The sequence below is a fragment of the Artemia franciscana genome, chromosome 15 (genome assembly GCF_032884065.1).
Source record: "Artemia franciscana chromosome 15, ASM3288406v1, whole genome shotgun sequence".
In the NCBI taxonomy this organism is placed as follows: domain Eukaryota; kingdom Metazoa; phylum Arthropoda; class Branchiopoda; order Anostraca; family Artemiidae; genus Artemia; species Artemia franciscana.
Window position 1 is genome coordinate 8,798,612 of NC_088877.1, and position 14,004 is coordinate 8,812,615.

The following is a 14,004-nucleotide window of genomic DNA, read 5'->3' on the forward strand; positions in this document are numbered from 1 at the left end:
TTTGCATTTCATTGAAAATACTTTTTTTTTAATATTTTCTATTTCTTAACTAAAACCTAAAGATATTTAGAAATGAGTATCATTACATACATTAAGCTGTCAATCTGTAATTATTTGTTTTTTTAGTAGTCTTAGTTATGATAGTAATTTTGTTTGAATTTCTGAAAAGCAAAAACGCATAGCTTGAAATAAGGATTGCCTCCAGCTGAGTGCAAACTATGATCTGGTCTTTAGAAGACATAAAAGGAGCTAACTCTACTCCTCTATGTGATTGTCTATGTCTAAACACTTTACAAATCTGAGACAGTCTGAAAAGACATAAGTGATAGGCCCAGTTTCAGTTGTAAATACAGCCAATATTAAAATTATTATTACATTCATTAAGGCCTACCCTGTCTAAATAGTACATAAATTAGAGCTTATAGGAGACATAAAAAAATAATACAAGCCCATATTTGGGCATCTAGACCGATGTTTCCAAAATTAGTTCCAAATTTTTTTTTTTTTTTTTTAGTTGGGGTCCACCTGACCATGAAAATTATGAAGTTCGTTTCTCTGCTGATCAGAGAGATTAAATACTAGAAGGATGAGAAACATATTAACCAATTCTCTCTTTCTAAAATCTAAAAATGAAGTCCTCTTGATTTCAGCATCACCAAACACTTGGGAAGTTTCAGCTTGATCCAATTTTCTCGTCCCCTTCCACACGAAGTGGCTGGGTACAAAAATATAATAGCCTACCCGGAAGCAACTTTGCCCTTAACTTATGCAAAAGAATCAATCTCCGTAATTGCGGTATTTGTCACGGCAATGAAATGAAAGAAGAAATAATTTGGAAAAACTAGCAGTTTTCGCTATACAGGCTTACAATAGTAAAATCAGTGTGCTTGTCAAATGTGATTTGTACTTCTATCTTGAATTTATTCGTACTATGTCAATACTAGAATAATATTAGCCCGGGTTTACTTATTTGAATTGTTTTTTGTGGGGTAAAAATTAGTTTATTCTTGAATACATGAACTTAGGTAATAAGTATGTGTTCTTGTTAACTCCTTAACAACTTAGTTTAGTTCTATGCAATTGCATTGTAGAATTTTTATTTTTTTTTTTATCAAATATCAATTACTTTACAGCAAAATGTTGAAGGGGGACAACCCCTTCATATACTAAATAATTTTTGTTCATTTTGAGTTTTAATATTGCTACTTACTCTAAGTTGAATAAAAGATTTTTTTAATGTAAAGTGCACCCTGTTCGACCTTAAATTTCCTCCCAGACGATTCCATACTCGCTGAAAATCCTCCTCCTCCCCTATTTAAAATTTCTTGCGGACGATTCATCTTAAAGTAAATTCTCATTATCCTAATTTCATTTCAAAAAGACTAGTATTTCTAATCGTTTTTCCGATCACTCCGAAAGTCCCCCTTCTGGGTAAACTTTTTACCAGAAATCCAAACCCGCTGAAAGTTTCCCCCGGACAATTCCTTTGGAATATATTCACATGCAAAATTGAGTTGGCAAAGAGAAAGTAGGTAAAAAAAAAAGACTTTTGAGTAGGAATTCAGTCAAATCTCCCTGTATAAATTTCCCTTGAAAAGGTAACGTAAACAGCGGGACAAATTTCATAAATCAAAATCTTTCCCCCACGTTCCTCGGAGGGTCATCTTACGCTAAAATGCATAGTTATTGGATGTTTTGACTATGCTTAACAAAATATCTACCCCAGATTTTGATCAGACGACTTTGGTGTAAAAGAGGGTGTAGAAGGGGGATTAGTTGCCCTCCAATTTTTTTGGCCACTTATAAAGCGTACCAGAAATCCTTATTTCTGGTCGAATATACCTTTCCCCGATCTTCTAGGTGATCGTGAGAAATTATTATTTGAAGCATAATCAGGAAATGGTTGCTATAATTTCGATGCTCAACAAGGCAATAAGCAGATGCTACGACCACTAATAATAATGATACTTCTACTACTGCTAATATAACACTAGCACTGCAACAACTTTCAATACCGCCGAAGCGACTGTCATAATAGTACTATCAAGGCTAAGTTAGTGCAAGTAGAATTTTAGAGAACATTGATGCTAAATTCAAACTAACAAAAGAGACTATGTGCATTCAGGATGTCGAAAATAGCGTATCTTAAGAATTGGTTTTTGTATTAAGTTGGAACTCTCAGAGAATACTTAAAGGGGAAGATCAATTGACCAAAAGGCAGTATGTGCACTACTACTAATACTACCATTACTACTGCATCGTTTACTAGTTCTATACTACTATTTCTATTGCTCCAATTACTACTTCTATGCAAGTTTTTGTAAGGTTGAGAGCATTAAGATGAAAATTACAAAAAGTATACGAATATACAGGTTAAAAAAGAGCAGATTGACAATATTACAGCAATGGCTAATTGTATTAAGTTTAGTGGCTATACTACTGCTGTGACTACTATTACAACTCTGCCTTAGAGTGTGAAGGTGAAATTTTCAGAGAATATTTCTAAAATTTCTGTTGCACGGATGATAACCTGTCATCCGTATGCAGGTTGTGAAAATGGCATATCAGAAATATCTTAGGAACAGTTTTGTACATGAAATTCAAACCTACAACGCTTCTTGTGGGGGATATTGAACTAACCAAAAGACAATATCTGCATCATAATACTACTGCTTTTACTCCTGTAACTACTAACTCTGACTGTTACTATTTTTATTATTGCTATTATTACTAATACTATTAGCTCTACTCCTACTGCTAAAAATTGTACCGTATATTGAAAGGAATGTTGAAAAAAATATGCTATGTGCATACTGCTATTGATGGTACTACTGCTACTACAACTTTTACTACTACACAAGCTAAGGGTATTAAGGCAAATCTTTAGAGGATTGTATAGAAGGGTGCTGAACTATATCAACACGAATTATGATCATGAAGATTTTCAAAACGGTGACAATGTAATATCACAATAATGGCTTATTCATGTTAATTTCTGTTTGTTTTGAGTTTAACTCGACTACTTATTTTGATTGCTGTTCGTCTTGGGTTTCATTAGTATATCGATGTTGATTTGTGGTAGTTTTTACGCTTGATAGATTATTTTATTTTATTTTTGCTGATTTTGTTTAATGGAGTTCTTTCTGTTCTATTTAAGTTGAATTTCATTTTTTTTTAAGTAATCCTATGATTACTTTTATGTCACTAGGTTACCATAAAAGTTTCTACTCTAAACTGTGTTGAGTAGTTTGAAATTTATTTATAATAAAATAAACTTCAGTAAATTTTCCTATATTACTACCGAACTTAAATTGCTATAATTTCTAAGCTATTCCTAGTTTTACATGTGAACTAAAGACCCATAAAAAAAAGAATGTTTTATTTGTGAATAGAAAAAAATAATTGCAAAAAATAGTATTTTGTAGTTAAAATTAGTTTGTAACGTCCTATAGGCCTTTGGCTGCTTATCTACCATATCCAACAACAGGAGGTTGTGCAATTGGGGCTCCATATGATGGCTGAGGTGCGCTGAATCCACCTGTCTTTGCATGTCCAAAGCTAAAAATAAGTGAAAGCTAGTAATTCAGCTGTCTCAATTCAAAACCTAGCATCTACAGAAATATTTGACTTTTAGTTAACAATTAACGTCTTCTAATCTCAATGCGACGAATTCAGTGACACAGTCAGGGTTTTTCTATCTGTCATACTTTATGGAATGCAACCTAGTAGGATAAAGGGTATAAGTAGATTTAAGCGCCTTTACTACAGTCAAAACTGTGCGCTGACATAATGAAATCTTAAAACCTGGTATATTTGTCAAGCGGAAAATCGTGTGCCGCAGACAGGAAGAAAAAGGAATTCGAAAAACCTGTTGAAAAGTTCATTGTTTTCATTTATTTTTCCTGTTCTAAGAATATGCAGGATAATTATTTTGTCCTTTTTTAATCCTTTTAAGGCAATTTTTGACCTTTTGCATTTGTAGTATGTCTTCTGTATTCAATGTTCTTTACTTAATTAACATCACCTAAAAATTGACTTTTAACTTTCCTCAAACCGTTGACCCAGAGGTTTTGCACCAAATGGATCAAAGTTCTGGGCTTTATGACAAAGTAGCAACAGATATAGAATCCCTGAAAGAATCCCATCGTACTAGACTTCCACGTTTAGACAAGTCTCTTAGACAAGACCTGCACCTCACTTGGTTATACCATTTATGTTTTTCTCTTGATATTTTATTTTGCTTGACTTTTAGGAACATTTTTTTGAAGAGTAATATTAAATACGATTAAATTTTAATATAATCTTTAGAACGAAAGAATAACCGAAGGCGTTGCAACACATTGTTTCAGGTAAATTATCATCTTCGTCATTGTTAATGTTACATCTCTCAATTTGATCTAGGTTTTCGAACTATATTATAATAATGTTGACTTAGAAAGACATGAGATAAGATGTGTTATATCAAGACACAAGTTTTTTTTCTATCGAACTTTTTAAAAGTTAATTGAAAGTTAGATTATTATACATACCATATAAAGATCATCTTACAATAGAAAAATAGAAACTATTAAAATTTAAAATTAATTACCCTGAAGAAGGAGCTCCATAGGACTGTGCAACAGGAGCAGCAATTGCTGGGGCTGAATAAGATGACACAGCAGGAGCTGAAAATGACTGAACAGGATGGGAAGAATACGATGGAGCAGCATGACCAGAAAAGGAAGATACGGCTGGGGCAGAGTAAGATGAAACAGCTGGTGCAGAAGATATGGCGTAAGAAGGAAGAGAAGGAGCTGAGTAAGATGGAACAGCAGCAACTGGAGCTGGTGCTGAATATCCTGAAAATGAAGCTTGAGCAGGTGCAGAATATACTGGAGCAGGTGCAGAATAGACTGGAGCAGCGATTGGAGCAGGTGCAGAGTAAGATGGAGCATGTGAAGGATACGTAGGAGCAGGTGCAGAAAAAGTTGGAGCTGCAACAGGAGCATATGAAGAATAAGATGGTGCAGCTACTGGAGCAGGTGCTGAGTAAGCTGGAGCATGCTTAGAGTATGATGGTACAGCTATTGGGGCAGGTGCAGCATAAGCTGGAGCGTGCTTAGAGTATGATGGTACAGCTACTGGAGCAGGAGCTGCATAGGCTGGAGCGTGCTTAGAGTATGATGGAGCAGCAAAAGCAGCAGGTGCAGAGTATGCTGGGGCTGCAGCATAGGATGCGACTTGAGGTAAGGCTGCGGGTGCTCCATAGTGACTGAAAATAAAAACAATGTACTAGCTAAATTAAACAAAGCTAATAACTAACACAAGATAAATATTGGATTAAAAAAAAGTCTTCTTTTTTTTCTTTTGTACTCTTAAGATCCAACTGCAGATTAACATATGATGTCCAATCCAAGCTATTTCCAGCCTGTATATTGCAGAGACAAGGCTATTCTGTACTTTTTACCGTTTTTAAGACTATTTATAGCTTTGATGGGACGTCGCTTTACGAGATTTCCCCACGCTACTGGTAAAGGCTTAAAAAAGACCTTTTTTTTTGTTGAACAAGTCATATATGCACTTTTGAATGTTACAATATTTTCAATTTGCAAGTTAACATTTCAAGTTCATTGTATCCATAGGAATTATTAGTGTTTTTTTTTTACTTAACTCGAGCATAAACACATTTTTATTGATAAACCTTTAATAGTTTGTGAATAAATTTTTTGTTTTTAATCCTTTTTTTTTATGCTTTCTGATCTTTGTTAAAATCTCGCGGTATTAAAGCTTATTTTATGCAAGCGTCTTTCATGCTTTATATTATAATTATATTTAAAAAAACAATTTTTTCAGCCGAAAGTAAGAAGCAACATTATAATTTAAAACAAGCAGAAATTGTTACTTATATGAAGAGGGTTACCTCCTTCTCAACACCTTACTCTTTGCGCTAAAATTTGTTGGTACTTTCAAAAAAGTTTCTTATTGTTCAAATGAAAGAACCCTTGTATTTCAGCAGTCGTTCTTAAAGAAATGGGATAAAATTAAAACTTTAGCGTAAAGAGGGAGGTGTTGAGGAGGAGGCAACCTCCTTCATGTCCGTAATGATTTCTGTTTGTTTTAAGTTTCTATTTTGCTCCTTTCTTTCAGCTGAAAAAACTTGTTTTTTGAACACTGTATATGTGTTCGAAATATCTAGTTAAATAATTTTATATCTATTGACTGCCAATAAAAGGGTATCATCCCTATTTTGAACTGTTTTACTTTCGTCATGGAAAGGCAGTGTGGTCTTCGAAGTTATCTTGTTTTTTTGTGTAATTTCTTATTGTTTTTTTTTATAAGAAATCCTAGAAAATCTGGCCCCACCTCCACAGAGAAATACCGTTCCCACGGATATATCCTCTAGACAATTCTAGATGCCTTCCAATCTTTTTTGTTTCTTGAAAAGGGCACTAGAACTTTTAATTTCCATTCGGATGAGCCCTCTCACGATATTGTAGGACCACTGGTTCGATGCGATCACCCATGGAAAAAAATATAAACACACATCTGTGATTTTTTTCGGCAAAAAAAACAACAAAATTCCACATTTTTACAGATAGGAGCTTGAAACCTTTACAGCAGGGTTATGTGATACGATGAATCTGAAGTTGTAACTTTCATTAAGATTCTATAACTTTAAGGGGCTGATTCCCCTTTTTTTAAATCAGGCAAATTTTCTCAGGCTCGTAGCTGACAATGGGTAAGAGTAAACTTACATATTTAAAAACAAGAAAAATTTAGACCACATTCATGTTTAAACTTGTATCATCTTTGTCAAGAATGCAAAAAAGAGAGAGAGAGAAAGAGAGAGAGAGGGAGGGGGGGGGGGGAGAAAGGGATGGAATTGTTATTTCTGTACCTTTAAAAGAAACTTATATGTAAAAAATGTTGCAAAGCCCAGCAATTTGGTAAATGATCCAGATGCTCGTATTTTTTATTAATTTATTTATTTTCTTTTTTTCCCTCAAAAAATGAGGAGTACGCTACAATATAATAAAAAGAAAAGACAAATGATAACACTTACAATCAAAACCTATCAAATATTGATCAGACACTTAAAAAGAGAAGAAAAAAAAGGATACAAAAACACTTGCTAAATAGTTTAGCCTATAAATCATCAAGAGCCAGAACTGTTACTAAAAAACGGAAATAAATTGTGGCCTCAAAGGTTAATTTTCACCTTATCTTCAAATGTTTTATATTTTATCTTTATAGAGACTACAGGATCCTTCACTTTAAGCTTTAAAACAATCTTAAGCTATTTCTAATTATTAGCTAAAACATTTGAATCAAATAAAAAGAAAAAAATGTGTCGCCTAATACTCCATCTCCCCAATGTTTTGAAACATTAGAAGTTCTTTTAGGCAACAAAACAAAATACCGAATCACTAAATACCCCCCTTCCTTGTGGATGTAAATAATCCATGCAGATCAAAACAGCCTGTGGACGTCTCACAATTCAATTTTTATTTATTACTTTTCATTTATTTACGTTTTAATTTTTTTATTTATTTGGTTATTTATTTATTTTTTATTAAATCTACCTACTATGTTTTTATATATTATGTGACATGACAAACGAAGAATAAAATCTCCCGAAAACTTAAAAATTAAAGTAAAAATAGCCGAAAAATTTCTACTCCCGGAAACTCACGGAAACTTAAAAATTAAAGTAAAAATAGCCGCAAAATTTCTACTCCCGGAAACTTAAAAATTAAAGTAAAATTAGCCGCAAAATTTCTACTCACCCTTGAGGAGCAGCGAAGCTTCCTGCAGAAGAATATCCACCTGACCCACCATAATGACCATGGGCGTCAGCTAAAACGGCAAAAAATGTATCATGATTAGGAAAGCCTTTACAAAAAGAGTTTTCATAATTAAATCAAGAGTACTTTTCTGTGGAAAAAAGAGCAAATTGTGCAAGGCTGTTCCGTTTAATTACTTCTAGATCCTAAATTAATTGCAGGCCTAACTATAAATTCTTAAAGAACTATGTCAATATAAAACGAACAGAAATGAATTAAGAAAAATATTTCCACAAAGAGGGTTCTAATAGAAAATCAGAATTAAATCAAGAGTGCTTTTCTGTGGAAAAAAGGACAAATTGTGTAAGGTTCTTCCGTTTAATTACTTCTAGATACTGATCATTCAAAAATTTAGCCTTATATTGAAGTTTACTTCAATTCCCAGCACCTTATAAGAAGTTGTATTGCCTCCCAATTTCAGCATTATTATCTTGTTTTTTCCTTCGATATTAAACTGATAAATTTGTATTTCTTTTAGACATACAGCGCAGTCTCTCAATGGTTTGGAAATAATGTTGAAGCCTTGGTAATTAGAACTTTATGAGGCAAGTTTAATATAGGGGATATTTATTCATTTTAATTGTTCATAAATTCTTTGGAAAGACCATAAAAAGAGTTTTTTTGTTTCTTTCAGAAACTAATAGCACGTATTAAAGTAGGAAAAAGTAAAAGGAAAAAATAAAATAAAATTATATATATATATATATATATATATACATAAAATATAAAACAATTTAAAAACACTTTTTCCCAGAATTATATCTTAATGAAAAATACAAAATTATTTGTTTTGTTAATCGGCTTTTTTAAATTTCAAGCTCCAAATTACTCTTCAATAACACTTTTTACAGTTAAGCGATTTCATTGACAGAAATGTTTGCTAGCGACAGCACAATCCTTAGTCGAATTTCTACCAGTATTTTTTTTTTACTGGTTCATCGTAGCTTATAACCTTTTACTTTTGTCACCCAATTCAATAATACTTGTAAAATAGTCTTAAATAATAGAAATTCACACCAAAAAATATAAAAGAAGTAAAAAATATAATAAAAGTAAATATAAAAAATATAATTATATTATATAATAATATAATAAATAAGAAGTAACAAATAACTAATTAAAGAAAGTAACATACGTTTCGGTGCAGCCAGAGCTGATGCGACGAAAAGGCATGAAACCAAAGTCTGCAATTAAAAATATAACGTATAAAAAAGCATGACATAATAGTTAAATAAAAAGTAATATGCTAGTATTAAAGTAATTACAATAAATGATATTGCGATAATTACAAAGTAATAATAGTATAATAACAGAAGTAGTAATACTAAAATTATAGTATAATGCTAAAAAGTGTAGGAAAAGTATAGATACTTTGGGCAATAAATTTAGAAGAGTATCAAAATAAGCTGTATAGACCCCTTTTTCTTAGGTTATTCTGAGCCAGGTCAAATATCTGATATTTGACATAAATCAATTAAATTAATACTATCACTTTGTTTAGTTAGAAATGTTTTGTCAAAACTTGACATTGTATTTTTGTTTTTAAGAATATATTGGCATGATGACGAGGATAAACACCAAAAGACACAAAAACAAAACAAAACAAAGACATGCCTTATTTCATTTTAAGATAATTTATTTTATTTTATTATATCATTATTTTATTTTATCTTATTTTATTTTATTTGTCTTCTTTGTTACGTTGTCTTGTTTCAGACAGGTTTTAATTTGCTTGAGTATCGGAAGCCGATCCAGCTATAGAACTAATCTAGATCCATATCAAGAGATTTTTTTTTGTAATCTTGACTACAAAACTCTTCTGTATGTATAATTTTTAAATAAAAATTCGAATACACATGAATTAAGCATATAATAGGTTAGTTTCCTGTGCTCACAGGCTTTGTCGTACCGATATTGTTTTGAATTACTGATGTTTTAGACACAAAATAGAATTTTTTTTAAAGGTAAAAGGAAAAAAGTGAAATAAAATTTAAAATGGGGCTATGTTCATATCCCAACAAATCGATTAGAGTATTCTTGGTAGTCCCAGAAACTTTCGATCATACATATTTTCTACGGAAAGGTATAATTCATTTTATCAAAATTCTCTACATTCTAATAATTAGATATAATACCGGTTTTTTTTTTGAAATGCCCTTACCTGCCATTCACAAATATAGATATATCCAAGGTTATTTCAATTTACATACCCATTTCAATTTACCACGAATAAATTAGCGAATAGTTGGCATAATTTTGTGTGTAACTTGGTAACTACATGGTGTAAGTTCACAAATTTATTTTTTTGAAAATTTTGTTTTTACATTAGATATTTTATTTACAAGGAGCACAAAACAGTTTAAGTGGTATTGCATAAACTCCTAAGCCCGCAAAATTTATATAAACCCTCACTTCCATAATAGCCTATCTTACGAGCACAAAAGAAATAAAAAATTGTTGCAAGCCTTTCTGCTGATACCAATTTCCTTTTGAGAACATATGCTATAGAGTTTACGGATGCAAACACGAATTTATCAGGGGGAGGAGGTCTTCTTGTCTTTAAAAAATTGAACATATTCTTGTCTCATAATCTCTAGGTAGTTCACTCACTTTTGATGTATTGATTTCCCTCCCTCCCTCCAAAAAAACTTCTTCAGCTTCATGTCTGGATGTAAACCGGTTGAAAATATTTCTAGCCAATCAAAAACCACGCCCCGCTCTTTACGCTAAAGTTTGACTCTTTCTCTCAATTCTTCTTTTTAAAACAGTAAAAAACTTTAGCGTAAAGAGCGGGGCGTTGATGAGGAAGCAGCCTCTTTCATATACGAAGTAATTTCTGTGCGTTTTAAGTTTTAATGTCGCTCCTTACTTTCAGTTAAAAAAAACTCGTTTTTTTTTATTTAATTTCTGAACGTTTTTGAATCAATGCATGTTTTGATTTTGGCTCTCCGCAGAGGAATAATCAAAACGAAATTTGCATATTTTTTTTTGGGGGGGGGGGGCTAAATGGCTTTCTCATAATTTTGATCGAATGATTTTGAGAAAAAAAGAGCGGGGGCGAAGCCTAGTTGCCCTCCGATTTTTTGGTTAATTAAAAAGGCAACTAGAACTTTTAATTTTTTACGAATCTTTTTATTGGTAAAAGATTTACGTAACTTATAAATTAGCTTACGTAAAGAACTTTTGTATTCTCATGTTTTTATTACATATATGAGGGGATTCGCCCCATCGTCAGTACCTCGCTCTTTACACTAAAGCTTAAATTTTATCCCAATTCATTAAGAATGACCCCTGAATCACAAAAGCCGTAGAATAAATAGTTGAAATTACTAAAAATACTTTAGTGTAAAGAGCTAGGTATCATAAGGAGGTGAGCCCCTTATATGGGTAATAATTTCTGTTTGTTTTAAGTTTTATTGCTGTTCCTTACTTCCAGCTGAAAAAGCTTTTTCACATTTATTTTTTAATTTTTTTTAAATAATGCTAGTAAATCCTGATCTCCCTTCATGGAAGTTTTCTTCTCTCATGACAAATTCTCGATGGAAACTTCCCCCAGCATATCCCCCTCTTCTCAACCCCTCCCCCCAACCAAAAAATCCTCCTGAAAACGCCTGTATACTTCCCAATAACCAATACTATATGTAAGCACAGGTCAAAGTTTGTAATTTGTTGCCCCTCCCACGGGGACTGTGGGGGAGTAAGTCGTCCCCAAAGACATACTTATAAGGTTTTTCGCCTACGCTAAATAAAATGGCTATCTCAGAATTTTGATCCGTTGACTTTGGGAAAATAATTAGCGTGGGAGGGGGCCTAGGTGCCCTCCAATTTTTTTGGTCACTTAAAAAGGGCACTAGAACTTTTCATTTCCGTTAGAATGAGCCCTCTTGCAACATTCTAGGACAACTGGGTCGATACGATCACCCCTGGGAAAAAAAAAACTACGGTACAGAGAGCATTTATATATTACTCTATTTATCACTGAATAATATTATTGATTCTAAAAACGGATCAGTGGTGTTCTGCCTAAGATTGGATTTGCCCCTCCCCTCCCCTTACCCCACCTCTTCCTTATTATATTAACAACTAAATTTATTTGAATGAAATTGCAAACTCTGTCATGATTAATGATATTAATGTCAATTTTATTATCCTAGAAAAACAGAGGTACATATAAGAAGCAGTCGGGAAGCGAAGTTCGATTAATGCTAGTGAAATCAAATGAAATATGATGAAAATATTTTAGAACAATTTTGATCTATATATTTGCACATAAGGGGGGGGGGAGGCTTGGATAAAGCATAGCATAAATTAAAGACGTAACCTAACCAAAGCAAAATACAAACTAAATACTTAAATAAAATATAGCTACAAATTATTTTCCAACCAGGCCAAAGCTGATTGTGTGGTATAAAGAAGACCAGTTTCTTGGGTCGAAATTTTATAGTGTTTATTATATAACCGATAAGTACCGAAACAGATTTCTGAGGTTTTGCATTTAAATTGGTTTTGTGTGATGAGAACTCGTAATAAATTAATAGTTGCTTATACTCAAAACTATTTTTGTAAAACAAATAATAATTAGTAGCTATGCAAAAAGTGAAATTGGGGACAAAAAAAGGGGAATCAAAATAGTTGATATGTTTGGTGATATTGAACTAGATAATGTATGGTCAAGAATTTTGGCCCGTCATATGCAGTTTATGTATATTATCTCTATAACATTTGTCTTGAAGTGACGATGCCAAGTCACTATTCACGTAACATAATTACCATAATATGGTAGAAAATAAAACACTAGAATCTTCCGTAACACTATCCTTAGTTACAGAAGAATAAGAAATATACATCATCACTAAAATCCCTACCGCTCTCATTCTCATGTTCACCGATGTGCACTTCTGAGGAAACTGTAATAAATTGATGTAATGATTTCGTTTTATATAGCTGGAAAAAAGTTGACTGTATATTCGACTCAAAAGTGGTCATTGCGCTATGTCAGCTGTAGGGTATAGCAAATTTCCGCTGACCCTGAAAACGGGAACCCATTCTACCAGACTATGCAGTCAACTTCTTGCAAAACTTACGAGGGCTGAGCATAGACTTTGCGACAGAAATTTGCATTTTATATAGTTTTACCTTACATTCAAGCAAAAATTTATTTTGGAAAATTGGAAAAATTCAAGAGAGAAGAATTTTATTGGATTTTTTTTTTTTCAGAATGGGTGTGGAGGCGGACAAAAAAAAATTTGTTAAAAAACTCTGATGTCTACCAAATTTAACAAAAGCTTCTGTTTTTCTTCTTGAAAACATTAACTGTTACTTTTACTCTTTTTTTCAGTAAAAGTACAAATTTTCAAGATGAAAGGACTGAAAACTTTTGTTAAATTTTGATGGAGTCGCCGCTTTCTAACAAAAGCTCTTTTGTTGGCCAACAACCCCCCCCCTGCTCTGAAAAAAATTCGATAGAATTATTATCTCTTGAAGTCTTCCGATTCTCCAAAATTTAAAAAAAGCTTCCAATTTTTTCTTCTTGAATTTTTTTTTCTTAAAAACTTGAAATAAAAATTCAAGAATAAATATATCTTATGGAACAACCGAAACTCATCAAATTATTTTCACCCGCTATGTAGGCAAGGGGAGGGCTCTGGTCCGTGGCCATCTAAGGTCTTAAGAGTTATAAAAATAACCTTATATTTTTACTGTCATCCATCTGTTTTTCAAGTTTCTTGATTCTCTTTCCATCCCCCTGCGCAATTTTGACCCCTTTTAAAAATAAATTCCTGCGACATGGCTTTGCTCCATACAACTGAAACGTTTTAGCAGTGTTATAATATCAAACAGTTCGTGGTAACGAACTGTAGTAAGGAGCGACCCGGCTCAATAGTAACCAAAACTCTAAAAAATGGAATTTTGATACCAATAGCTATATCAAAAGAATCGCATTTTAATGCTGGTTTTAAATATGTAAGTTTCATCAAGTTTAGTCTTACCTATCAAAAGTTACGAGCCTGAGAAAATTTGCGTTATTTTAGAAAATAGGGGGAAACACCCCCTAAAAGTCATAGAATCTTAACGAAAATCACACCATCAGATTCAGCGTATCAGAGAACCCTATTGTAGAAGTTTCGAGCTCCTATCTACAAAAATGTGGAATTTTGCATTTTTTGCCAGAAGGCAGATC

The 14,004-nt window shown here is 32.6% G+C and overlaps 1 protein-coding gene across 1 annotated transcript; it reads right to left on the bottom strand.

Moving 5' to 3' along the window:
• Positions 1–3,364: 3,364 nt before the first annotated feature.
• On the bottom strand, positions 3,365–12,810 carry LOC136036011 (cuticle protein 16.5-like). The gene is made up of 5 exons (XM_065717936.1): positions 12,689–12,810; positions 8,959–9,007; positions 7,767–7,836; positions 4,589–5,251; positions 3,365–3,558 (listed from the first exon to the last, which is right to left on the bottom strand). The coding sequence occupies exons 1-5, from the start codon at positions 12,701–12,703 to the stop codon at positions 3,465–3,467; spliced, it is 891 nt and encodes a 296-aa protein (XP_065574008.1). The 5' UTR covers positions 12,704–12,810; the 3' UTR covers positions 3,365–3,464.
• Positions 12,811–14,004: the final 1,194 nt, after the last annotated feature.